Genomic DNA, 26,059 nt, shown 5'->3' on the forward strand with positions numbered 1-26,059 from the left:
GATATCGAGCTCTTCGTTGGGGACGTTGCCGGTGTTTTATGTTCTTCCTCGTGGATTGGAGGTTCTTCTTGTATTCCTTTGGGTGTCTCGTCCATAGGTAGCTCGTTGTTACTTGGGTGAGTGTCTTCAGGCAGTTCAACCATTTGTACATCCGGGTGGTTTGCTGTGGTGTCCTCAATCAGGTCTACCAAGGGGATGTCCGCGTTTGTGGTGTTGTGGGATGTAGTTGTATCCAGGTAGACTACTTCTATCTGTCGAATTGGTGGCTCTATCGGGAAATCGTCAGCGGATCTATTTTCGAGGGTTGTACTTTCATGATTTGGTTGGTTCCAAATTTTGGTTACAATTTTATCCAGCCTCGGCGTAGATTTCATTATTCCCTGGGGACGATTCTGTACTGGGGGAGAGTACGAGCACGATGGTTGATTTGCCTGCGTTGATTCGTTGTTGTCATTCATGAAGTCGTGGGGATCAGAAGAGGTGATAGTCTCGAATGGTGGGGTCCCCGGGGATTCGGGTTGGATACTGTGAATCTTGACAGTTGGCGAAAATTTTAGTTTTGCCTTGTTGATCGACGTAAAGCTCTTGCTGTCCGAGGAGCTGGAATATCTTAGCTTACGCTCGGCCTGCATTTTTGACTCCCTGGATTGTTGCAGTGCAGCGGCTTTCAATTTCTGGTCAAATACGCTCGAGCTGGATGGCTTCGTGAGGCGTGCTTTAGCGTTTTTCAGCCATTGGGGTCTCTTGGGACTCTCTGGGGAACTATGTGTCGGTGGTTGTGGGCGTACTAGTTTCTGTGTTTGTTTGCCGAAATTTTTCTTTGCGGTACGCTGCCGTTTGTGTGCCTGTTGGTTTCTTTTAGCCATTGCCACTATTTCTGAATGTCCCAGGGGTTGGGTGTTGATGACGCTTTGGCTTGGTCCTGGTTGGTTTTGTGGTATTTGAGCAGGTTGTAGTGGGGTTGCTCGCGTTTGCTTCTCTTTAGCTGCTTGTTGTTTGGTTAGGGCTGCTTTTTCTTCATGGACGCGCTTGTGGCTAAGCAGCGGCGCGTTCTCTGAATCATCCGTATCACTTGTGACAGGGTTCGGTTGCGATTGGGTTTTATACTGATTGTCGAGTTCTGGTTCGCTATCGTGGTCCCAGTCCCTCATGATTTCCCTGGGGAGTGTTGGGTGTCGTAGCGTCGCTTGATCTGGGGATTTATTGGGTTTCTGCTGTAGTGAAATTCCAATCTTTTGTAGGACGTCTCTGCCCAATAAATTGTGCGTTTTGTGTCCTACCACTAGTATTTTGCAGTTTTGAGCTGTCCAGGATCCTGACTGGAGTGTGATGTTAATCTCGCCTTCTATTTTAATGTTGTTGCTGTTGAAACATTTGTATTTTGTTTTGCTGGTGTATTGTTGAAGTTTCACCTTGGGATTGTGTTCCATAATTTTGTTTGCTTGATCCTTGGTGATAAAACTCCTTGGGGATCCTGTGTCCGCTAGCCACTGTATTTTCAATTTGTTTGTAGTAGTTTCCACCCAAATTTCTTTTGGCATTGTCGTGTTTAGATGTACGTTTTAAACTTCTATAAACGACTCTGGTGTTATGTCATTGATGTCGGCCCAGTCCTCTGATAATTCTTTTATATATAGTGCGGATTCTGGGTCGACAGATTCTATCTCTTCTTCTTCTCTTTCGTCTTCTTGTTCGATGAGTTGTTCTTGTATTTGTCTAACTTTAAGTTGGTTGCTCTGTCCCTGGGGACCTCTTTGATTTTGTCTCCGTGCTGGCAAAGGAGGAATTTTTGGATCAGCACATCTTAGCAAAGTGCCCACTTTTCTTACAGATGTTACATATGGCTTGTTTTGCCATGCACTGATTCATATGTCCTGCAGTGAAGCTGCTTCCACATCTCCAGCATTGTTCGTTTGTTTTATTTAATTGCTGGGTGCTTTGTTGTTGAGTTCGCGGTGTGGGGCGTATATTCTTATTCGTTCTAGCGTTCACTTGACTATTCCAATTCGGTGCTGATGAACGGAGGATTTCTTTCTGGTTCTCATGTCCTCTCTCTCTAGACAATGCGAAATTTAACACTTGTGCGGCTGTGCGCACCTCGGATAATAATTCCATCTGGATTGTGCTGTTGTTCATCTTCGCGATGAAAAAATCTTTAATAAGGTCTTCCTCTACGTTCCCCAGGGCTGCTTTTGATCCTAGCTCTCGCAACCTACTGAAGAATGTCTCCAGGCTTTCGTTTGGGTTCTGTTGTACAGTAATTAATTGGAACCTATCAAAGGTTAGATTTCTAGGTCGAGTGAAGGTCAGACCTAGCTCGTATACGAGTTCGTTTGTGGAACAGCGATCGATCACGGTATGGGGGTTTCTTTGATGAAATTTTCTTGTTGCTTCTGTCCCTAGGGACAGATATGTCAGGCTTTTCACCTTCAAATCGGTTTCATCCCACGTATACCTGTCGATCATCGGTCCCCTGCTCCTGATTTGCTTGCATTCATTCTTCCAGTCAACTTTGCGTCCCTCGTTTCGGATTTCTCGTTTTCTATTCTCTTCTTCGTTTGTGTTTTCGATTCTTTCTTCGAGTGTTGGCATTATGGGGTAGAAAAGATTGTTTGCTGTTGGTTTTAATCTGAGGAGTAAATCCACGTGCATATTTTCTTTGGCCATCACTGCCATTTTAAATGTGCAAAACCACGTTTGCCATTCGTTTGTTGGATTGGCCCCGCTTTCCCAGAATAGGGGTACACCAATTGCTGATTTCATTGTTGACTGCGCCATGTTAAGGCTTATTCAAAACGTGTAGAGTCAAGTCTTAAATTCTCTTTTTGTACCGAGGGATTCGGTTTACTTTCAATATCACAATGTATCAATTCAGTTCAGTTCTCTTTTTAAAGTTAAGTTTAACAGAAATGAGTTGGTCAGACGGTACCCGCTAGCACCTGCCAAATAAGTTCACATATGGTTTGCTATAAAGAGTCAAGTAATACAGTTCATGGTGATGTAACGAAATGAAAGAAAAAAAGTTTAAATGTAAGTTCATAAGGAGTTTGTAACGATGATTGAGTTACTTCTGTACTCTGTCCATAGGGAGTGGTGCCACCCGCACCACATATTCTATAGACTGTTTTTTGACATTCATCAAGGAAAATTAGGAACATTCATCAATAACAGGCCCTCGGGTCTTCTGTTTATTTGAAGAATTACCGTTTTCTCAGTTGGCAATCTCGAATATCGGCAGTTTTTCCTAATTTTTGAAGGGTCTTTGATCAGAACGTACTCTTGAGATAACACTGTTCTGATTATCCATCCAGTGCCACAACTCACATTATCTACGCCAAGTCCGCGCCAGATCATGGATTTCCACAAAGCTTTTTCGAATTCCAAGCAAGCTCTTGCATTTCCCAAGAAAAACATTATCGTTTTCAAGGTCTGGGAAAGATCTTGTGTGGTTTCCGAGTCATCAGAGATTCTTTCAAAAGATGCAAGTTAAACTCAAATTGAAGCGATGTTATTGAGTAAGGGAAGGAGGGGATTAATTAGATCTTATGATTTTGGAAGGGTTTTGATTAATAATGTAATTCAGTTATGTTTTGTTTCGCTTGGTTTTGTTGTTACAGTTTTTGGAAGTCAGCTACTTCCGTCCAGTTTGACGATTATGATTGTTGTAAAATGCCGGGTTTTTGCTAACGAGAATTCACAGTGTCCTTGACATCGCCGGCCCCATTTGCAGGATTGCAAAGAAAGAATAAAATTGTCGGATTGCAGTGTGTTGAATCATCCGTAAAGTCGAAACAAGAAGTAAAAAAAATTGACTGTAATGAAATATAAGGCTACAAATTAAAGCTGGTGGTTCGTAAAAACGAGCCGACCAATACCTACGAAATAGCAATACCTACCAAATACCGGAACCTTCCAATACCTACAAAACCATTACCTACCAAATACCTGAACCTAACAATACCTACCAAAAGCCGAAACTTACCAATAACTACCAAAACCAATACCTACCAAATACCGGAACCTACCTATACCTACTAGAAGACGGTACCTACCAAATACCTGAACCTACCTCTACCTACCAAAGGACAGATACTATCAATAAGGCCTACCAGAAAGGGAACTCGTGTCGGGTAAAACCCTAGAAGAACTGGAAAGAAGGCGTTGGGCTGGTGAAACGACCAACCAGAAGGGGTCCTCGGGGAGGGTAAAACTCCAGAAAAACCGAAAAGCAGGTGGGGGCTTGGGGAAACGATCAACCAGAAGGGGGTCCTCGGGTTGAGTAAAACCCCAGAAGAACCGAAAAGCAAGTGGGGGGTTGGGGAAACGACCAACCAGAAGGTGGTACTCGGGGTGGGTAAATCCCAGAAGAACCAAAAAGCAGTAAGCGAAATTAAATATCGATAAAATGTTGAATGTTGCAATCTTAATCTTCGTCTTTTTGTGTGTTTTTGTGTAGCTACCCCACCATAGTCTGATTGTTATTAAACAAGTCTAATTTCTGATCTTTGGATATTCTGAAACATTGAAAAAATTCATGGTGCACATCGGCTTAGCTCATTGGAGAATGTGTTTTTTTAAAACAACACTTAGCTTTAGGTGTGGTTTCGAAGCTCTTGGGTTGGGTGCCAAAAATATTATTGAATTGTGTTGGGATGGGGGGATGCTTAGGACTATTTTGATTGTGTTTTATTAAAGTAAAATTAAATTTGATTCGTTTTGTTTAGCTTGTTTTGTTGCTATAAAAGGTTTTGAGAAGTCGACTATTTCCGTCAGGTTTTGACAATAATTGTTGTAAAATGCCGGGCTTTTGCTAACGAGAAGTCACAGTGTCCTTGACAAGCGAAATTCAAGCGAAATTCCCTTTATTTTTGTTTTAGAACCACCAGTTTTCTCAGATCTTGGCATGATCTGGTGTGTTTTCAAGTTATACTGACTACCATCCTTGTCAAATAGGAAAAAGAGAAACTCAAGTAGATAACCAGTATCTCCTTTTTCACATTTCGGCATATCTTTTTGATGTGTTTTGTAGATTTTTTTTCTCTGCATCAACCAAGTACTTGGCCTTTTAGGAAATCTATTGCTTGTTTCTCCCAAATTACTATTCCATTTTTGAAAAATCTGCTTGCAACATCTAGCCAATGAACTAATTTTGTTCTGTTTTTTTTCAAATTCGTGCAAGAACTTAAGCATCCTTTACAAGATCCGGCAAGTCTGGTTGTGGTTTGAACCGAGATCTTAGAAGTGTTTCCGTGGGACTTCGCACTGGGCAGATCATACCGCACGAAACTATCCAAACTCAGACAATGCTATGATCAAATTATCCAGACTCTGCGTGGGGTACTGATCAGGCGATACAGACCATTCGTAGTGCGCTGATCAGACCGTTCAAATTCTAGATGGGGCCCTTTCCAGACTGACCGTAGATACCTTTTCCAAACTCTGTAGAAGGTCGTAGCTTACCCTCCGTAGGCGACCCTAGTCGCTCTGATTGGAGCCGGCTTGAGTTGCGCACCTCATCCTGGCATTACATTGTATTATTAATTTTTAAAGAATTGGCAAAAGTTGTCTTTTAGGTTTTGACTCTCTGAAAAGAATTATTTAGATGAAGCTCTGTTAGGCGTATAGCTCCTCACTCACTATAAGGGGGTCAAAACAGTAACTCACAAATTTCTCTATAACAATAATAGGGTTACATATGGTACGTATTACTCTACCGTTATACTCAACGGTGGTAGTTTGTACTCTATCAATTTTTTTTTCAAAATTGTTTTCACGAATTTGCCTTCTTTTGAATTTCGCTTTCAAAAGAGTCAACGACTTCCCTTGCGGCATCAATTTGGAGCCGATTTTTGTTAACTATAAAACTTTAAATTTGGGTACATCATTTATTTTCTTCAGCTCATCGTTGGCACGCACCAGAGGTCACGAAAACATGATTTTTTTTTGCTTTTTTGGATTTTATTTGTAGTACGTAGAGTTAAATTAAATTCTCATTATTTTTATGAAAAGTTGAAATACATTTTCCATTTGGAATGAAAATTTTCCTATAAATTTGAAATCATTGCTTCATAATGTCAGAAGGTTGCATCAGTTACCAACTGCAGACACATTTTTGGTAGTCTCGAAAGATGAAAAGTTCTTTGTGAGCTCGTATACGTTTCTATAGACATTTTGTCTCATTTATGTGGTCGACTTGAGCATTGAGTATGGATGCATTAGTTCTCATTTGGCGAAAAGATCAAAACAGAAAAGAAAATTAAAACCGACGTTTTTCTCTGGTAGAAATGCTTTCTTGTGTATCAATACCAATTTAATCCAATTTATTTCCAAGTGGCTCCGGGAAAATATTAGCTTTTCCATTAACCGCCTCCCCTCTTTTATGGCATGGAAACAAAAAACAGCTCATTCACATTTTCATTTGTTTTTTATTTCGCCCCTTTCCGGCATTTTGTTCAGCTGTGAACTAATTTTCAGTTCGTGTACAATACATGAGAGAAGCGAAAGAGGATTTAGTAGAAAGCAGTGTTGCAGGCATTTAATTCCTTCTATGCTCTAACAAAGAGTCAAAATCGAACAATAGATTACACCCCCAAACCAAGTTTCAATGAACACTTCTCCAAAGCCATGCACGCCTCTAAAAATGATACCTCCTTCCACGCCCAAATCGAAATGAACCCCCCTTAGCCCTCCTGCGATCCTCCAATCTTAACCACCTAACCCCACAACACCCTTTACCCCACTTAACTTCTTCAAACCTGCAATCTTAATCACCTAACCCCCGAAACCCCCCTCCTCCCCCAACGCTGCAAGTGTACGCCGCGATTTTGATTCTGTAGGTATACGCCTGGTAAAGAGGGCCATTGTAGCCACATTTTATAAGCATGAGAGGGGAGGATGAATTCTCAACTCCCATGTTCCTTTTTTTGCTTTGTCTTCAGCACTCTTCTGTTATTAAGCTGATGCCGTATCCAGTATCCAGCCAGCCATAGCCAGTTAGGTAGCGAGACTAAAAGGCCAGACACTGAAGAACAAGCAATGCATCCCAGAGATTAAAAGGACTACAGGGAAGAAGGCTTTGAGGCGGAATTTATAATATACATGCTGTGATTTTTCGCAGGTGCTTTATACTCGTTCAAATGAGAACTACAAATGAGATCATGCTACTACTGTAATAATCTCTTTACCATAACAACGATTTTATTATTGTTCATTTCTCAATTGGATTTGAAACTTTAAGTGGTAGCTTTAGAAGCACAGCAAAAAACTACCTTTGAAAGCGTAAAATGTCGTGACATGATAGTTTTATATTACATAATCAAGGAAACTTTATATATATATATATATATATATATATATATATATATATATATATATATATATACATATATATATATATATATATATATCTTGATTTTGTTGTTATTGTTGTCAGTATTTTAGTCAGCCTCAATATTTTTTTGGCAGTAAAAGTATTTCACCCCTCTGTTAATTCCGATTTTAATTGATTGTGCAGTTGAACTTTTAACATTCAATATTACGGATATGTAGGGTTTAATTGATTCATTGAGATTCGCAGGGTTTTTGAAGAGTGTTTTTGCTCCCAAAAAAAATTACTCTGTGAAATGATAGAGGGTTGAAAATGGTGAGTTGTATTATATCAAAACACCTCTACCGCTGGATCTTCCAGACAAAAGTTTTACAGACGTTTTTGAAAAGATTCACTTGGTTCAAATCAAACATATTTTTCCTTATTCAATTCAGATCTTTTACGTTCTAAGTGCTGATTCAAACTTACCTACGCATGGAAGAGAATTGAGACTTTTTCGGCTCCTAAAGGTTTATCTCCATACCTTTTTGTATTCTTTGGTCAACAGTTCAAGGAAATCTTTCCCATATTTTTTTTGCTTTTTATCCAATTTCAAATCTATCAAAATATTTATCGATTTAGCGAAAATCAAGCTTCTCTTACCATTTCTCTGTAATGAAAATTTGACGATGTTTTTTCTGCAACAATTAAACCAACATGCAAGCAAAAATAGTTTTGTTAACTAAACTTTTTTTGTGTTTTCCTTCTGATAAATTCTTATATTTGTCAGAACGCTGAAAGTGGGCAAATTTTATTTAGCTTGATGCGACGAAGTTAATTTAATGCTTTATTATTTAAATAAATAAATTAAGAAACTATTCCAAATTGCATCATAGAATTAAAATTCATTCATTTTGTAAAAAGAAAAAAAAATTAGGTTGCTCAGGACTGAACGGTGTCGAACAGTTCTTTGTAAAGTTTCGGCAGCTTAGCTGTACTCTGCTGATCAGATTTTGCCAAAATGTGACAATTTGCGTTTTCGTTTATGTTTATTGCTGAAAGATGAAATAGCGGTGTTATTGCGGCAATTTTCTAATGGAATTTTTTTCTTGTTTAATGTTACAATCTCTAATGTTTCCATCCGTTCTACCATATTAGACTCTAGCAATATCAAGCTCGCAAACTATTCAACAAAACTTTTTCTTTTCGAGATGAAAAAAGAAAAATATTTCAATAAAATTTGGCGAAATTCTCAATGAAGAGACAAAATTCAATTGACAAACAGTTTGAATTCAGAAAATTATGTATAGTTGAATACCGTATCATCGTAGAATACTGCGTGGTTGCTATACAATGTCATCATAAGCAGGTATTGCGTAACTTCAGGCTGTGAAGATGATGATGACAGTGGTTCTGGTGTTCGACTTGACCAGAGCTCCTCTTTTCGTGATCTACCTGGTAGCTATCCTGAACAATGGTCCCCTCCCATACCAAGGAGTGCTTATCATGTGCGCCTCGTGGATCTACTGCACTTCGACTGTCTGCAACCCTATCATATATGCTGTCATGAATGAGAAGTGAGTCCATATCTTAAAGATTACAACAACCGCATCAAATGGCAAATTAAAGCTTCTCGTGGATAGTGAGTTTTGTGAAAAACACGAGCGAACATACGGAAATATTCTACACATTCATATGAACATCAAAATGCCAATATTTGAATGTTTAGCATTTGAAATTTGACATTTTAAATGTTTGCTGACGTTTTAACATTATGCTTCTGACTCAAGGTTTGTCTTGTGTCAACTTCCACACAATTTCTTGCGTGATTTCTCTAAATTATTTTTCCGACCCCCTATATTGGGGAGGGAGAAACTGTATACTCAACTGATTTTTTTATCAGACAATTAAGGCCGATGGATATATTTATACTGCTGGTCCGTACATTAGATACTTAAACGACGGGGTTAATCGCGGGACCACATGTATAACTTGAGAGTTCAACCCCTAGTTCTACTCTTGGTATATAGTTAAATATTAAATAAAGTTAAATGCAAATATGAATTAATAAGTTATGTTAAACAGCATCAAATATGAACCGAGCATTAAGGGATAGAATAATTAAAGTTATAAGATTGAAATAGCACAGATTGAACTATTCTAAGTTAACTTGTAACTTAGATAGAGTTTGAGAGATGTTAAATTATAACTTAGAGAAGTTAAGCTGAACTTACCTCATTTCCAAATTTGTGCTAAGTTAATATTTTATGACTTAGAGAGTTCTTAGTTAAGAACAAGTCACAAAATATTCTAAGTTAGAAAAATATCTCAAGTAAGCTGAGATTGAGCAAGGGAGCAATACGGGAGTATGATTTTAAATCAGAAGTTATCAGGGACCAAAAAGTGCTGGTAGTTGAGCGTGCAAGCTCCTTTTATACTTGCGGACACGTGGTTCTCTAGTATCCTATTGGATAGAGATAACGAGTGTCGACAGAGTTACCAAGGTTAACTTGGTGTTATCTGTGTGGCGTGACAATATCACGTCATAGTATTCTCAGTTTTAGTTAGTGATCTTAAAATAGTAGCTTATTCGAAACTACTTAATAATTTGTTCACACGTCAAAATGGACTTTGTCCAAATCAAGTTTGTGCTTCACGCACTATAACGTAAATTCTCAAAATAGCACTAAGATTATCAAATAGTGTTACTGAGTGTAGCACACTTCAGTACATCCCATCCCGGTCCATAGGTATTAAATCAAAACATCAAATTTTACATAATCGAATAAATTATTTAGCTTAATTTTATAATAATTAAGCATTTAAAGTTTGTGAGGTAGATTACTTGGTTAAAGTTCTAAAGTTCATCGTAGCTTCTTGTTTCTGAGTTCTCTCTTGAAGAAGGGTTGACGATGTCCTAAGATACAGGGCTGTACAAAATAATAGATCCAATTTTTTGGCTGGTCGTTATAATAGACCTTTTGAAGTTTTTCTATAAAATTGTGCTGCTAGTGCATCTGACGTAGAAAAATAGAATAATATAAGTTGAAGAATATACTGGTTAAATTTATGGTCTGTAATGACAAGCGAGGTAAATGAATAGGGAAATTAAAATTACTGCGCACAACACCATAAAGGCTAGAGTTGCCGCAATGACTCCCCAAATAAAGAATTCCGTTTCGTAATTCATCTTTATTTGAGTATTTGAAGAATAAATCAATTGAAGTAAGCTTTGTAGCTATAGTTTAAGGAATTAATATTTAGACTTAGTTGATCATTATGAATTAGCTTTAAGAAATAATTAATCTTGCTTTTTGTCATCAGTTCAAAATAAATAACAATTTCTTTTTGTTCAAAGTCTTCAAGAAATAAAATAACTTCGCATTGAAATTCAGAATAATATAATTCGGAGATCCTGAAAACTTTATCGTTAAAAATAATCTGTTTAGAAAAGTTAACCCAAGCGGATTCAACATGATCAGAGAGTTGACAATAATCTTTAAACCATTCGATATCAACACCTCCTTCAAAATATGTGTTCATAATGTAGTAGTTTAATTTTGTGTCAATGGGGAGAATGGAAGACCATTTAATCTTTGAAAGAAATTGACAGGAAGATCCAAATAGTACTTAGACTATAAATGGCGGATGGCGATGAATGCATACCTGTTAACGAAAGGTTGTAACATTTCTATATCCGTGATCACCAAAGTATTGAAGATTAACATATTAATTGAAATAAGTGAGAGGTCGAAAGTTTAGATTATTGATGTTAAGAACTTCTTCTGTATGAATAAGTTTTAGAATTTCAAATAAATCGTACTCAGGAACTTGATGAAAATAAACTACAATTTCATTAGAATTGTTATCTTGTAAGAATAAGATAATCTCTTGTAACTCAAATGTCCAATGAACTGACAATGGTGTATAGAATTTATTTCCAACTAAGAATAATTTCGAGGTTTTAATAACTTGCGATTGAATAAATTCAGCGAGATCACAATATGTTTTGAAATATTTAACATCTACAGAAAGGTTGTAAGACATTAATTAAATTATGGAATTCGATGGAACAATCGAATGATGTCATAAGCAAGATAAATCGGTAAAGATAAAGAATAGATTTTATTTGAGAAGCGAGAACAAATCAAATCTGCAATCTAAAGATAGGAATGGACTCATTTTTCACCATAAATTGCGCTAAGTGTAATCAATGAAGATTGAAGAAATGCAGATTATTTTACTTGATGTAAGTAATGTAATAAAGGAGAGTAAGGTAATCAAAATGGCTAATAATTAGGCGTTCGTTTAAACTAACGAATAATTTTCCTCACCGCGGGAGAAAGAAGAAGAAGTAATGAAGGAAGTACTGAACATCAACAACCACAAATTTATCTATTCCATTCCGTGAGTGCTCAACGTGATGAGCGGAGGATGTGGAGTTGATGCTTCAGATTTGCGATCTCCAGTTGGAGCTCAGTAATCCGTTGTTCGAGCTGTTGAGAGCGTTGTCTCTCTGTTAGAAAGTTTTGCTGTACCTGATAAGTGAAGGTATCAAGCTGAGGAGTGAGGTTTGCTGTAATATTATCAAACGGGACTTGTATTGTTTGTCCTTGTAGGTTGTGATTAGTTAGTAGATAAGAATTTTTGTTTGACAAATAACCAATGAGATTGAATCTATTGATGTTGGGTTGCAACTGGTAGATTAAATTCGTATCGTAGTTCGGGTGTCCACTAAAACCGGGGGTTTTAGCTTGTATCTCAGCTTGATGTTGTTTTTGTAGGCGGTCTTGCAGGGGAGTAGTTGTGTAATGATGAAGATTAAGAAAGTTTGGTCGTGACAATTGAGTAGTTGTAGTGTTTGCTAAGACGTTGGGTGCCGTACTGTTTGTCTTGGGTATATTTACTTCTAGCGGTGTCGCTGGGCTGAATGTTTCTCTAATGAATTGTTTACGTGGTTGTTTCTTTGCAATTGTATCTGAAGTTTTAGTTCTCTTTTTGGATGATGTAGATGATGATGTAACTGTTGTTGATGAATTTGCACTAGTTGCTTGAGTTTGTACTGCTGAAATCTTGATAGCTGAGAGAAAAGTTGTAGATGGGGTAACGTGAGTTGTGGGTTGTACTAGTCTGTCAAGTTGTTTAACTCCAGATTGGGGTTTAGAAGTTGATTGTGTATTGTATTCGGGCCAACCACTTGAAGGTTCCTTCTGAAAGACTGGTATCAGTTCGTTAGGGATTGAAGAAAGTTCCTGAAATATCAAGTATTCTCTACTCTTATTCTATTCTAAGAGTATATTTTTTTGTAGTTATTTTGCTAGTATTCTCTTTTTCTTATTTTTTTGTATTCTCTTTCAAAGTAAATCAGTAGTAATTTTGAAGTCAGTCTGTATTATCATCATATAGTTTGATGATATTAAAGTAATAGAGGAATTAATCCTATACTGGAGACGTAGGAACGTTGTGATCGTTTCTATTTTCGTCTTTATTATTCTCATCATGTAGGTTTGGATAACCACTTTTATTCTCATGAGTTAGTGCTTGCATTCTATTAATTTCATAAGGTGGGCTTTGAGTAACTCTGGTTGTATCTTCAGATTTTGGAACACGCATAGTCCTTTCTCTATTTTTATCAGTATTATCATTCTCTGAGTTAGTTGCTAGATAGATAGAAGTCAGAATTGGAGCTGACATTAAATCAAATGTGGCAGCAAAGAGTGCTTTACCAAAATGAATAGATGCATCTGTAATTTTGTTAATTTGCATTGCTCGAATTAAGCATAAGACTATGTCGATGAGTAGCTTAATGAATAAGAAAGCGGCAAAGAATATTCCGCATCGCTCAATTATATATTGTATTTTACCAAAGGTTTCAACAAATTGATTATTAAAGAAGTCCGGTGAAATGAATGAATCTAGATAAATAGTTCTAGAGTTATAATAATTCGTGCCTGAAATATTTGAAAATGATTCTCTGCTATCTATTAATGACTTAGTAAAGTGTTTGAGAACTCCTTTCATATTGGAGTTGAAAGTTATTGAATTCCAGAAGGACATCATTTCTTTATATGTGTAGATAGAAGCATAAATACTTGCAGTAATAACATTCGCAATTTGTTGAATAACTATATGTGGTTTGAAGAGTGCAGGTCCTCTTACTTTTGTGATTTGTGGGGTTAGTTCAACCCATGAATTATCATCGTCAACATCTAGTTGAAATAAGTTTGAATGTTTATCAGAGCACAATTGTTCTTCGGCTTCAGTGAAAGTTTGCCTAGAAATCGGATCAACGAAATGAATTTCATCTTCATAAAGAATTGGTATTCGATTATAGCACTTATTAAGAATCTGTAAGGGTGAATGAAATTGAGGACAATTATATAGCCAGGCAACATTGCCATTTGTTTTGAGAAACATAGATCTGTTTCTTGTTAAGGTATATCCAGCTAAACGCGGATTTTCATGAGAAATCATTAAAGTGTTAAGAATAGTTGAGCGCTCCAATTCACAGTCATTTCTTAATAGCTCTAGAGTAGAGGTTTGAAGTTGCCGAAGATTATTAAAGTGCAAATAGTCAATTTTTGTTCCAAGATGTGCTTCGAAATCAATATTCTCATAAACTTGAGAATATGTTGTATCAACTGTCTTGTTGTCACCGGAATAGAATTTATTTTTCATAATTATAGCACCAGTATCGGATTTAAATTTGTGAATGGGTTCTCCAGTGTTCATATCAAATCCGTCACGAAGACTAATGTATAGAGAATCATATGGCGTAGGATATACTATTCGTGGATGACTACATAAAGACTGTGGTTTATTATAAACTTGGAACATAAAGCTTTGTAAGTCGAAATCTGACTGAGCTGAAGTAAATTTAGGATCCTTTACTATGTAGTATTTGTCATTAGCTTTAATCATTTGAGCGTCAAAAGTACGAATTATAGTGAAAAGACAATTATTGGGTTCATCCCAAGTGTATGCAAATGGATCAGTAGATGTAGAATCGCAGCCTCCGGCTGATAAAGGACAAGGTAGAGGTATATTTTGCCAGTTATTAACTGTGCCATCTCTAAGGTTTATATTCAGGCTAACATTTTGCATATATGTTTCATAAGTGTAATGTGTAATCCAACCTCGGGAGTCACATTCATTGTTTCCAGTTCCAACATCGCCTGAGTTAAAGTTTGAGAACAAAGATTTGTCAAAATCGAATTCTACTGATTTAGAAGAAGAGGAAAGCTTTATCTTTTTTCTTTCCTTTGCAAGTTTGCATTTCTGAGCATCAAGCTTAACTGAAGTAGTAATAGTATTATGTCTGGCATCTATGCCGCTAGAGTCAAAAGAATCGCAAAACCAACGTAATTGCTGTTGGGTTGCTTTACACATAGTTGCTTCTAGTTTAACTTTATAATTTCTTTGGTAGAGAGTGACTCGTGCTTGATTAGTGCTAATTTTATCAGGGCGAATTTCGCAAGGTGCTACTTTGTTGAGAGAATACATCTGGTTTGAGATCATTTTTGAGCAATCAAAGTGGTTAACATGAAGGTTAGGAGCTGTGTTTTCATAGATACTCATCTTTTCAATTGGTCTGGCGTCAGTGAAAGACGTTAAGAGTAATAATGCAAGAAATATAATAAAGATCAAATATTTTGTATAGCAAGCAGTTATAACGCAGAGAAGTGCAAGAGGTATTATAGCAATAAGTTTAAGAAACTGAACAGAACGAATTTGGTTTCCTATGTAGGTAATAAAATATTCTACTATTGAAAGAAGCGCTTTCTTATCAGTAAGTTTCTCTTTAAAGAACTGGTCTTTAATCAGTGATAGTGGCATATGGACGTTACGTTTTGACCAAATTAATAGCTTTTCAGGAGGGTCTAGAAATTTAAGGTACGGAATTTCTTCAGGTAGACAATTATCTCTACTTACGACACATTCTATGAAGTGTGGATGAGAATCGTTATATTCAACTAGGAGTTTTAATTCTGCAATATGCTGAGCAATTTCAGATTCAATATCAGTTGTTACAGGTAGGAACAGAGTTAAGCAAAGTAACATAAAAATAAGCATTTTGTAACTTACGTTTATTACTTCGTCTATTGCTGGTGATTTCTTGATTTCGCCGTCTTCCATTTAATAAACGAAGACAGTATAAGGTGAGTCTAACAAATTCAAGTTAATATTATCCGTGAAAGCAATCTGATATTTTAGCTCGTGAGCGGAATTATAGGGTACCCAAAATATGACAAACTTTGCGTTATTTTCTGATGTTACGAAGAATGCAACTGTTCTCTGTTGATTAGAAACAAAACACTTGTCAAGTGTTACAGTTTTATTTCCGAATTTCAATATTTTTTGTAGGAGGAATATTCTAATATACGATAGTGGGTCGAATGCAAGGGCAGTAAGAACTTGTGTTTCAGGGGAAGGTGGTAACATAGATTAAGGGTCTACAGTAAAGGGAGCTTCGATGATATCAAGGTCTATTTCGTCTCTGTTGTTCAATTGGAAATGAAAGCGTTCAATATGTTCTGGTTTGTTAGGCGTCCAACTAACAATTATTTCTAAGTTTACAAACTGGTCTTTAACGAAGAAAATAACAATGTTTTCTTTATATGAAATATATGATCGATCAATTTTTGCTGACTTGTTATTATATTTCAGAATTTTTTGGGGGATGTTATAAGGACTGTAGGAAGTTGAGAAAGTTGTTCTTGAAGCTATAACCCAATAATCGTTTAGCGGAATATTCATTGATCAGTTGGTGGTTCTAGAACCAAACAAGGGACATTGAAAATGTCTAAGTCAACTAGGCTTGATGAATGAATTTGAAGTAATAGACTGTTAAGTTGTTGAGGATTGTATTTTCCCCAGAAGACGGCAATAGGGTCTTCGTTAGAGTTAGTAGCAAAGAATACTACAGTTCTTACTTCGTTAGAAATTTGACAACTGGTTAAGGTGTTAAATTCACTATTAAATTTCAGCTTTTGGTTTGCTTTAATAGAAACTTTCACAAGTGTATCAGGGTTGATAGAAAGAGAAATAAGAAAACCGTTTTGGTCGAATGAGACTTCGGTCATATATTAGGATTGATTGTCTTTACAGTGTTGGTGTATTGTGGTGTGTTTAGCTGGTGATGAAAGTGTTTAGTGTAGGTAGTGTTTGTCGGGATTTAGAAACTTTCTGAATTGTCAGTCTCTAAAGAGTTATGAACTCCTGCTATAGTTAGTAACTGAGAATTGAATTGAGAATCAATATTGAACTGAGATACCTGGTATATGTGTTGTGGAGATGTATTGTGGCAAATATTTGGTGTTCACAATGCTTGAAAACTTTTCTAAGTTTTCTAAGTTATTATTTGAAAGGGGTAAGATTTGAAAATGTGAAGATAGAATTTGGGACAGAGAGAAAGAAAGGGAGAGAGAGAGAGAGAGAGAGAGAGAGAGAGAGAGAGAGAGAGAGATGTTCAAGGTAGAGCTGAATTGTGAGAGAAAGAAGTGATTGATTTCAGAAGGTAACTGAGAAAAGTGATTTTGAATTTGGGTAAGGCTCTTAAATAGTGGTTTTCAGGGTTAAGTTACCAAAATATGTGTGCTCATTTCTGATTGGCCAATCACTAGCTGTGACTAGTGCCATATGGCATGTTGTTAAACTGTGATATGATTGAAATGTTGCGCTAAGTTCTCTATTTTTAGCACAGAATTACGTTTATTAGCAGGTTTTTGGGCACAAATTATGTGTGTTTTTGACCATTCCTGTAAAATGAAAACAAACAGTGTATTACGTGTTGTCTGTCGATAGTAGCTAGGTTAAAAGGTGGCATAATATTAATTTGAATATATCTTATATTGTCATTTATTTCATGAAGTTAGGTATTTAGTCTATAACCAATCTTAATACATGGGCGAATCGTGAAAGTTGAATTTATTCATAACTAAGATAGCAAGGTTGATGATTTTTGGGCTGAAGGTAGTTTGTGCATCAGAACGTCGTGTGATATAGAAATAATTAAGAAAAAGTTTGCTAATTTCTTGGGGCTACCTTTTTTTGTCTATAGCCAATCTTAATACATGGGGGAAAATTTGATTTGGTCATTACTTTATGAAAAGAGCTTCAAATTTGAGCAAACTTGGCAGTGCAATAGCTGTTGTATAGACACGTTATTTGAACCAAAAATAGGCGTCAAAAACAATTGAGACTTTCTAGGGCTACCTTTTTTATTCTATACCAAATCTTAATACATGGGAGAAAATTAAAAATTGTTGTTGTTCTAAAGCTAAAGCTTCAGATTTACTAATCGCTTAACTGAACATTGTATGGGCAACTATTACGTGTATGAGACAGCGGAAAACAATTTGTTTTCAGTTTAACTCATTTTATCTGGGTTTTTCTACGCAAAAATTATAATTTCACCAATTTCATGTCCTTGTTATGAAATTGTGACAACTTTTTGGACGAAAATGAAAATTCTACTCTGAACACATTAACTACTAATACTTTGTATGTTCTATAACGAACTTTCACTTGTCTATCGCGTAAAACCTCTAAAGGGGAACACTTTAAAGATTGTAAGGTAACGATATAGAAAAGTTTCATTTTTCCTTTAAAACTTTTGCTAACTCTCTTTCTTTTCAAAAGTCAGTTGGTTTTTCAGGGTATATCTGCTAATCACAGATTTTAATTTAAAAATCTGAAAGTTTAAATACAATCGGAGTTGTTAATAAAAAACGCGAACAGAAATAAATTCACTAACTTTTTTGGGATTTATAGTACGGCCATTCTAATTTGTGTGTTGTAAACTTTTGTGAACTATTAAAGCAAGCATGCGTTTGTGCAACTATGTGGTCTATAAATTCATCAAGTTATAGCTCTTCCTGACAAATGTGTAAGGTTTGCACTTAGGCGACATAATTCTTACGTGGGGAATTTAAAATTGCGGTTAGCTGTTTGTACATAAGTGCTCTAATGTTTATTTTACACATTCCTTTGGTCCTTAAGCTAGTAAAGCTAGTTCTATTTGTTGACTATGTGGGTTGCTTAAATGTGCGTTTCCTGACTAATTGCGATTTAGTGTGTTTAAATAGTTTGCAAGGGACAAATTTCTGTACTTAAGGTATTTAACTTAGATTAGGTATTTGCTCATGGGGGAATCGTTTCCACTTAGCTTTGCTTTGGGTAACACGTGTTTTCAGCGTTAGTTTGCAATAAGAGGTATGCATAAATGTTGAAAATGTACGAATGTTGAACATGTATAGGAGTTGTGTGTGTAACAGCTTGCAACGGTGATTAATTGCGTACTTTGTGTAAGATTTGTATTGAGTGGGCTATTTGCTTTTTGCCTTTAACTCTCGTTAACTGAAGTTGCTCTCTTGATTATTAGATTCCTTCCAAACTTTAACTTCTTATTAACTCTTAATATCAACCTTTGATTCTTCTTTAACTTTTTCCTTAACACTTCGTTTCAACTTTCATTTCTTCATTAAACTTAAATCTTTTTTATTCTTTTCTCCTTAATTTCTTAATCTTGTATCTTCTAATTTTTCTTTCTTTCATACATTCTTTTATTCACTTCTTTCTTCTTCATATTTTAATTCGTTTAGTCATGAACTGGTATACGATAAATTATTTGAGAGAGACCGAGGAAGTGCGAGAGGAGTTAGATGCTGCCCGATGGAGCATTGCTGTGCGGGGGATGCAATTGGAACAAGTGAGCGAATCGGTGGAGCAGATTCGAAGGGGGCAGTATCTACACTTCCTCTACTCTGATGTGGATGGGTTAGGGGCACAAGATTTCTTGTTCTTCTTCTCAACTAGTTACCGGACCTCATCATTGGTATTAACCGATGATGAAATTGATGGGATACTTCGAGCAAGAGGAAGTTTCTCTCCTTGGGAGAGGAGATTTACTCAATGTGTGACAGAAGACACGGCTGATATTATCAAGTTCTTCCTGGGGGATGATGTGAGTTTACTTTTTAATTTTTGGTTTCTATGTTTTAAACTCTAAATAACAATTATGATTTGGTTATTTGAGGCTTTCACCCGGGTAAAAGAATAGACAGAAATGTTAGGTGATATTAAGTGGAAATGTGTAATATTCAGGTGCATATTTTGGTTTCAGTTCTTCATAAGATTGTACGCAAGACGGAGGAGTGAGGGGGTTGACGAGTGGTGGGACAGGGTGATACAGTTGGAAAATCGCTTGGTGGCATTGCAAAGGGCCTGGTGGGATCTGCAAGTGGGACCTGTATTGCAGGACTGTTACTTGCAGATAAGAAAATGGAACTATACGAAGTGCTTGGCATTCGAGGAGGAATCTTTAATGTGTCGAGTTGTGAGGGGGCTTTTGGAGAAGTTTCTCTGAGGAAGCAAACGAACTTATTGGTTTGTGCAGTTTTGTAAATATTATTTTAATTATTTTTATGATTTTGGTGCGCAAGGCGCTTTTAATATAAAAATTATTATTAAAAGAGATTTTGTTTCTCTTTTTCTTTTTGAGTTTATGTATCAAGTCAGAAGGAATAGGTTCACCAAAGAATGTAGGTGCTTTTCTATTACGTTGAGGTCTGCTTAATACTTCATTTGCGTCAGGTAAATTAGATATATCAGGTGATGCTGTAGGTGTAGGATTATAAGGTGATGATGTGGGGCTATTATGCGTTGCTTGGGGGAATAATTTGCGTGTAGCTTTAAATTTACTAGTATTATCAGGTGGTGTAGAAAAATTTTCTTGCTGTGGGCTATTAGGTGAATACATATTTTGCATAGGGTAGGGGGTTGAAATGCGTGGCGGTAGGAAATTAGATGAGCTTGTGCCTTGTATATGCGTAGTATTATCTGCTCGTGTTTGTAGCGATTCTAAGCCTGAATCTTTTGTTGGAGTAGCCTCAACGTTAAATGTTGGCTGTAGTGTAGTACTAGGATTAACAGTATATTGTGTTTCTACTAAGGGCCACTGCGAAATAGCAATATGTTGTGCGCCTCTATAAGCATTAGATTTGGATATATTATGCTTATTATATTGAGTATAATATTCATCCGTATCGTCTGGGATTATATAGTTCTCAACTAACTCTTGTATTTTTTCTTCTTTCGGGTAATAAGGTACTATATGATTTCTATGCACGGTTTTCTTCTCATTTGTTTTATCATGTTGTATTTCATATGTAGTATTTGTTATCATTCGTTGCACAGTGTAAGGGCCTGAGCGTAGCTCTTGTAGCTTTTTAGACTTTAGTAGTCCTTTAGAGTGATTTTCTAGTAGTACTTTTCTACCTTCAGGTATAGGCTTTCCGAGTTTAAATCTATTTCTATACTTGTGCGCTTTATTCGTAGTTTGTCTACATTTAGTGTAGGTATTCGAGTATATTGTTTTAAATGTATTCTCTCGTTTTAACATTTCGTTAGATAATCTGTTTTGTAACAATTTCTCTATCTTTTTGTTATTACAAGATTCTTCACTATGTGAGTGTGGCGGTAGATTGTTACAATACTCTGATGTGCATTTCTTTTGATTATCTCGTAGTAGTCCTAACTTTAGTGATAAGGGTATTTGCGGTTTCGTTCCGAATAGTATTTCATAAAGGGTATATCCCGTACTGTAGTTTACTGCAGTATTGTGTGAAAATGCAAATTTACTAGTGTACTCGGACCAATTAGATCCACTTTTACTAATAAAATGTCTTAGGTAATTAGTCAAATGTTTATTTTGTACTTCTACTTTGCCGTTAGTCCACGGTGAATATGCAGTTCGGGGGCATAGTGTAATTCCCATTTCGTTTGTGTAGTGAACGAAATCATTACTAATAAAAGCATTGCCGTTATCATGTACTATTTGTTGCGGTATACCAAATGTAGTTATAAATTTCTCTAGTTGATTTACTGTTTCGAGAGCTTCAGCATTCTTGCTAGGATATACTTGTATAAATCTAGAGAAAGCGTCTACTATTACAAGACAAAATCTATTTCCTTTACTGAGTGGTCGTAGTGGACCTTTATGATCAATATAAAGTGTATGTAGGGGTATAGCTTCTAATTGTCCCCATGGTTCTAAGGGTGCTTCGTTCAAGTCTTTGCGTGCTGACTTATTAGTTTGGCAACTTAAGCAATCTAACATTAACATTTCAATCCATTTAAACATACCGGGCCAATAGAAATATCGCTTAACTCTATTGTAAGTTGTGCTTTCTGCTCTATGACCACTAAGTTCATGCGTATGTGCGACTTCGAATATCTTTATAAATAGTGAAAGTGGTGCACATATCCTAACGTCAAAAGAGCCGTCTTCACAAGGTTCGGAATAACAGAGTAAATCATATTGACTTTCTAAAAACAACAAGTTGAAATTATTTCTATAGGTTTGTAGTGCTTTAGATTGTTTAATAAAGTAGTCCTTTTCTGGAGCTTTGCCTACTTTTAGCCAATCTCTAACTTTATTTATCACGGAGTCATTTACTTGTTCTTCAAGAATATTATCAGTGTCAAGATTAGCATTTTTTGCAAAATCTGTAACTTTAGCTATTAAATCTAATGTATCTGTGTGGACATCCTTTTCTGAGATGTTTTGAAAAACTTCTGGTTCAATAAGCTTCTTAAATTTTGTCCGTCTGATATAATCGGCTTTAGCAGATTCTAATTGTTCAATAAGTGAGTTTTCAATATTACCTTCTACTAAGTCTAACCAATCTTGGTCATCATAACCTTCTCGGTCATCACTTATTTCAGCTATTTCTTCTATCTCGGAATAGTAGTGATTATCATACTCCCTAGTTAGTTCTGAAGTTAATTTCTTTATTTGATTTATTTGTGTGCCGTAGCGAAAACAATCAGAGAAACTGTGTATAGCATTACAGTGTTCATTTATGTAGTCTGGTGCATCATCTACGCTAAAGTCACCTTCATCATTTATATTAATAAGTTTCTTTCTTTCGCCTTTGACTTGAGCAATAATTGGATAACAGTCGTTAGCGGTTGCGTCTTTATCGTCTTGATGCAACAAAGAATAGTTAACTTCTTTTCCGTTAATATGAAACTTTATATCTTTAGGTATCACTTTGTGTTCTAGTTGATAAAGTTTAGCATCTGCTAAAGAAACATTTCGGCTAAGAATGTCAGGGAACGCTAAGTTTTTGCCTTCAGTGTATATAATTTGCAAGTTTTGGAACTTAGTTATTACAACTTGATACATAAAGAAACGATGTGACATTTGTCCTCGTCGTGACCAAAGAAATAGAATTGGTCTGTGGTCACAATATAGGTAAATTGGAAAAGGGGATCCAATCACATAAAATTCATATGTTTGTAATGCAGATATTATTCCGCATAGTTCTCTATGTTGAGGGGACATCTTTTGTTCAGCTTTATCAAATACTCTCGAGTTTGCTGAAATCATACGTTTTCTATCAGGAAAATCTTGTATAAGAACACAACCTGTTCCTAAATTAGATGAATCAGCATGTATATGAAAGGGATAGTCATTAGAAGGAAGTGCGTTAGAAATATCGTGACAAAATCTTTGTTTAAGGTCTGTGAATACCTTTTCGTGTTCTGGTAACCGCTTGAATAGTGTTGTATCTTTAGTTAAGTCATATAGAGGTTTTGCATCTATGTGAAAGTTCAAAATATAGGTATGATAGAAACCCATCATTCCTAAAACTCTTAAAACTTCTGTTTTCGATTCTGGCGTTTTTAGGTTTCTAATATCATCTATGCGCGAAGCAATAGGCGATAGTCCGTCCTTAGATATAACATGTCCTAGAAATCTCACTTTTCGTAAGAAAAACATTGTTTTATCGGGGGCTGCTTTAAGGTTTGCTTTTCGAAGCAAAGAGTGATACTCTTTTACTATTGTGAACATTTCTTGTTTATCTTTAGCTTGTAATAAAGTATCGTCTATATATGTTATGGCTTGTTTACGTTTTATAAGGGGTCCAAATGCATAACGGATTAGTTTGCTAAAGAAACTGGGTAATGGCTTAAGACCATAAAATCCTACTTGATAGGTGTACTGTCTGCCTCCTACAATAAAACTTGTAACCTTCTGTGTATCTTCAGTGAGTGGTACTTGATTATGAGCCGATGATAAATCACTACTTGTAAATATAGTTCCAGTTATTCTTGTCATTAGAACATTTAATGGTTCGAGTGGCCAACTAGAATTACTTGTATCAGTTATAGAGTTTAGGTATCTAGCATCAATGACTAGTTTTACATAATCCTTCTTAGGTAATATGATGACGGGATTGACAAACCAACTATTCATATCATCGTTCTCATTGAGCTCTCTGATTATCCCTGCTTGAATTAATTCATCCATTAGTCTTTCTAATTTATCTCTGAGATGAATGGGTATTTTGCTTGGTCGTTGCTTTTTAAAGGTTGCGTCTTTCTTTAGGGGTAAATGGAACTTATGTTTCGTTCTGCCAATATCATACTTATGATGTGAATAGACATCATTATCCTGAAGTATTATTTCTATCAACTCAAACAATTCATCATCAGTCAAATCACTTTGCGTGAAATCAAAGTTATCTAAGAACCTTTCTAGATACTCTATGTCTTGAACTGTATTTCTATTTTGCTTAATTACAAAATCACTAACTGCCTTATTTATGATTCGGTTGCTTTGTAGTTTATCTCTAAACTTAGGAAACTGTTCGTTGACTTTAGGTCTACATAACTCTTTTGCTTCGGTAGAGAAGTCTGTGGCTAGTTCTCTCTCATCTTCTTTGCATTTTTCTATTAACTCACTTTCAATAATCTCGAGCACCTCTTCCTGTTCTAGTGTATTGGTTTCTAATTTTTGTAGTTTATCAATATCATCTTTGCTTGTATACACATTGATAGTTATTCCTGAATTCTTAAATGTCTGTTCAATTAGAGAAGATATCTCTCTCCAATCCATTCCGTCTAAACCACAAGCTATTTTTGGCATCGCTATACAGCGTAAATTTAGTCCTAGTGCATGATCTCTCATAGCAAGTAGTGTTGTTTTGATTGTATTAATTGTTGGCTTTTCATAATGATTAGCCTTAGTGATGAGATTATATACTAAGTTATTATCTGCTCTGAAAGTTATTATGTCACCTATATCACAGTTTCTACTTTTACAGTAGTCCTTTAATAAGGGTATTCTTTTGGAGATTGTGTTAGCAAAACCTTTTCTCATTTCTGCATCTGAGGATATCGTGTGCGCTATAGGCATATTAGAGTCAAATATAGATTGGGTACGGAAATCTACATATTTAATGCAAGAATTAGTTTGAATATGCTGTCCTTCTTGTAGATTATTTACTACTGTGTTCAGTATGAAGCAACTGTTATAGTCCTCACTTTCGTTTAGTATTGTACTTGTAAATTCGGCACAGTTTTTGATATTGTATCTTTGTATAGGTTTGTCGGTTATATCACACATAGCATAACCTATTATTCCTCTATTTATCTGTATTGGGTGATTCTTTTGATTCTCCATGAATATGGGTAGGAATTCTTCAGATTGTGGACAAAGTGTGTTCACAAAGACTAGGTCAGTTTTTGCAACGTTAATATGGGGCATGAAATATGTTCCTGGTGGAAATAAGGCTTGACTGGGGTGCTTTTGTTTGTGCAATTGTGTACTTTTCTGTTGTAGAAAGATTGGTTGAGATATGTTTAAAGCAGTCATCTCAGTTATGTATGGGTAATCTTTCTCATTGTTGAGTGAGCCGTAGCAAATTAGATTTCTCTCAGTTTTTAATTCTACTGCGGGGATATCGAAGTGAAGTGCTTTTAAAAACAAATGACAAAAATCAATACCTATTATGTTCTGTCTCTGCTCTTTAGTAACGAATACTTTATGGGGGACTGTATATTTACCGTCAGTTTCGAAGCTAGATTGAATAGTTGTGTAGCCAAGCATTCTGATTGATGAACCAGTATATGTTTTTGAATCACAATTTGTATTTTGTAAATGTAAATTTTGTCCAAGGTTTACTAAAGCAAGGTATGTAGGATGGTTGATGATAGTGCAAGTTGATCCTGGATCAATCATGAATTCTACTTCTAAACCACTATTATTTTTAATGTCTCCGGTGGCAAAGTGATATAAGTTGAGATAAATTCTTGACTTAGTACTACTTTCTTTAGTAGCGTTCGGAGACTTCAAAAGTTTAAAGGAAAGAAGTCTGTTATAGCATTTACGTAGTCATCGTCGCCTTCAACGAAACTTATTTGATTTGGTTGTTGCTGAATATTGTTGGGTTTTGATTGTCTTTGTTGTAGATTGTTATTTCTACTTGGTGTATAGAAGCTAGCACTTTGTTGTGGCTGTTGTTGTTGTTGTGGTGATGGTGATTGTTGTTCAAGATTTGGTTCATTATTTCTATAGGTGTTTTGCTGAGGGAAGGTTTGTTCGTATGGTTGAGTGAATCTATTGCCATAACTGCTAAACGATGTATTTTGTTGTTGATAGTTAGGCTTGCTGAACCTAGGATTATAGTTTGAGTAGCCACCTCTTGGTTGATAGCCTTGGTTTCTAGGACCATTGAATCTTGTATTGCCTCGGTTATTCTTTCTGTAATCATTAGAGAATGTTATATTTGGCCTTCTTGGTTCAACAAGTTCCTTTCTCAGTTTGTTAACACTATCATCTATCTGTTTCTTTGTGCATCTAGAGATGGAATGACCATTGCTTCTGCAATAATCACAGAATCTAGTACTGTTAGGTCTGCCTTTTATGTTTGGGTCTCTAGGCCTAGGAGTATCTATAGCATT

General features: G+C 36.0%; 1 protein-coding gene across 1 annotated transcript in view; it reads left to right on the plus strand.

Moving 5' to 3' along the window:
- LOC142347893 (neuropeptide receptor 15-like) overlaps window positions 1-26,059 on the plus strand; it is a 130,998-nt gene that overhangs the window by 92,852 nt on the left and 12,087 nt on the right. Inside the window, exon 4 of the mRNA XM_075399054.1 lies at window positions 8,693-8,883. Within this exon, the coding sequence (XP_075255169.1) occupies window positions 8,693-8,883 (191 nt within the window). The remainder of the gene's footprint in view (window positions 1-8,692; window positions 8,884-26,059) is intronic.

Source organism: Convolutriloba macropyga, chromosome 1 (genome assembly GCF_964194025.1).
Source record: "Convolutriloba macropyga chromosome 1, txConMacr16.3, whole genome shotgun sequence".
NCBI lineage: Eukaryota > Metazoa > Xenacoelomorpha > Acoela > Convolutidae > Convolutriloba > Convolutriloba macropyga.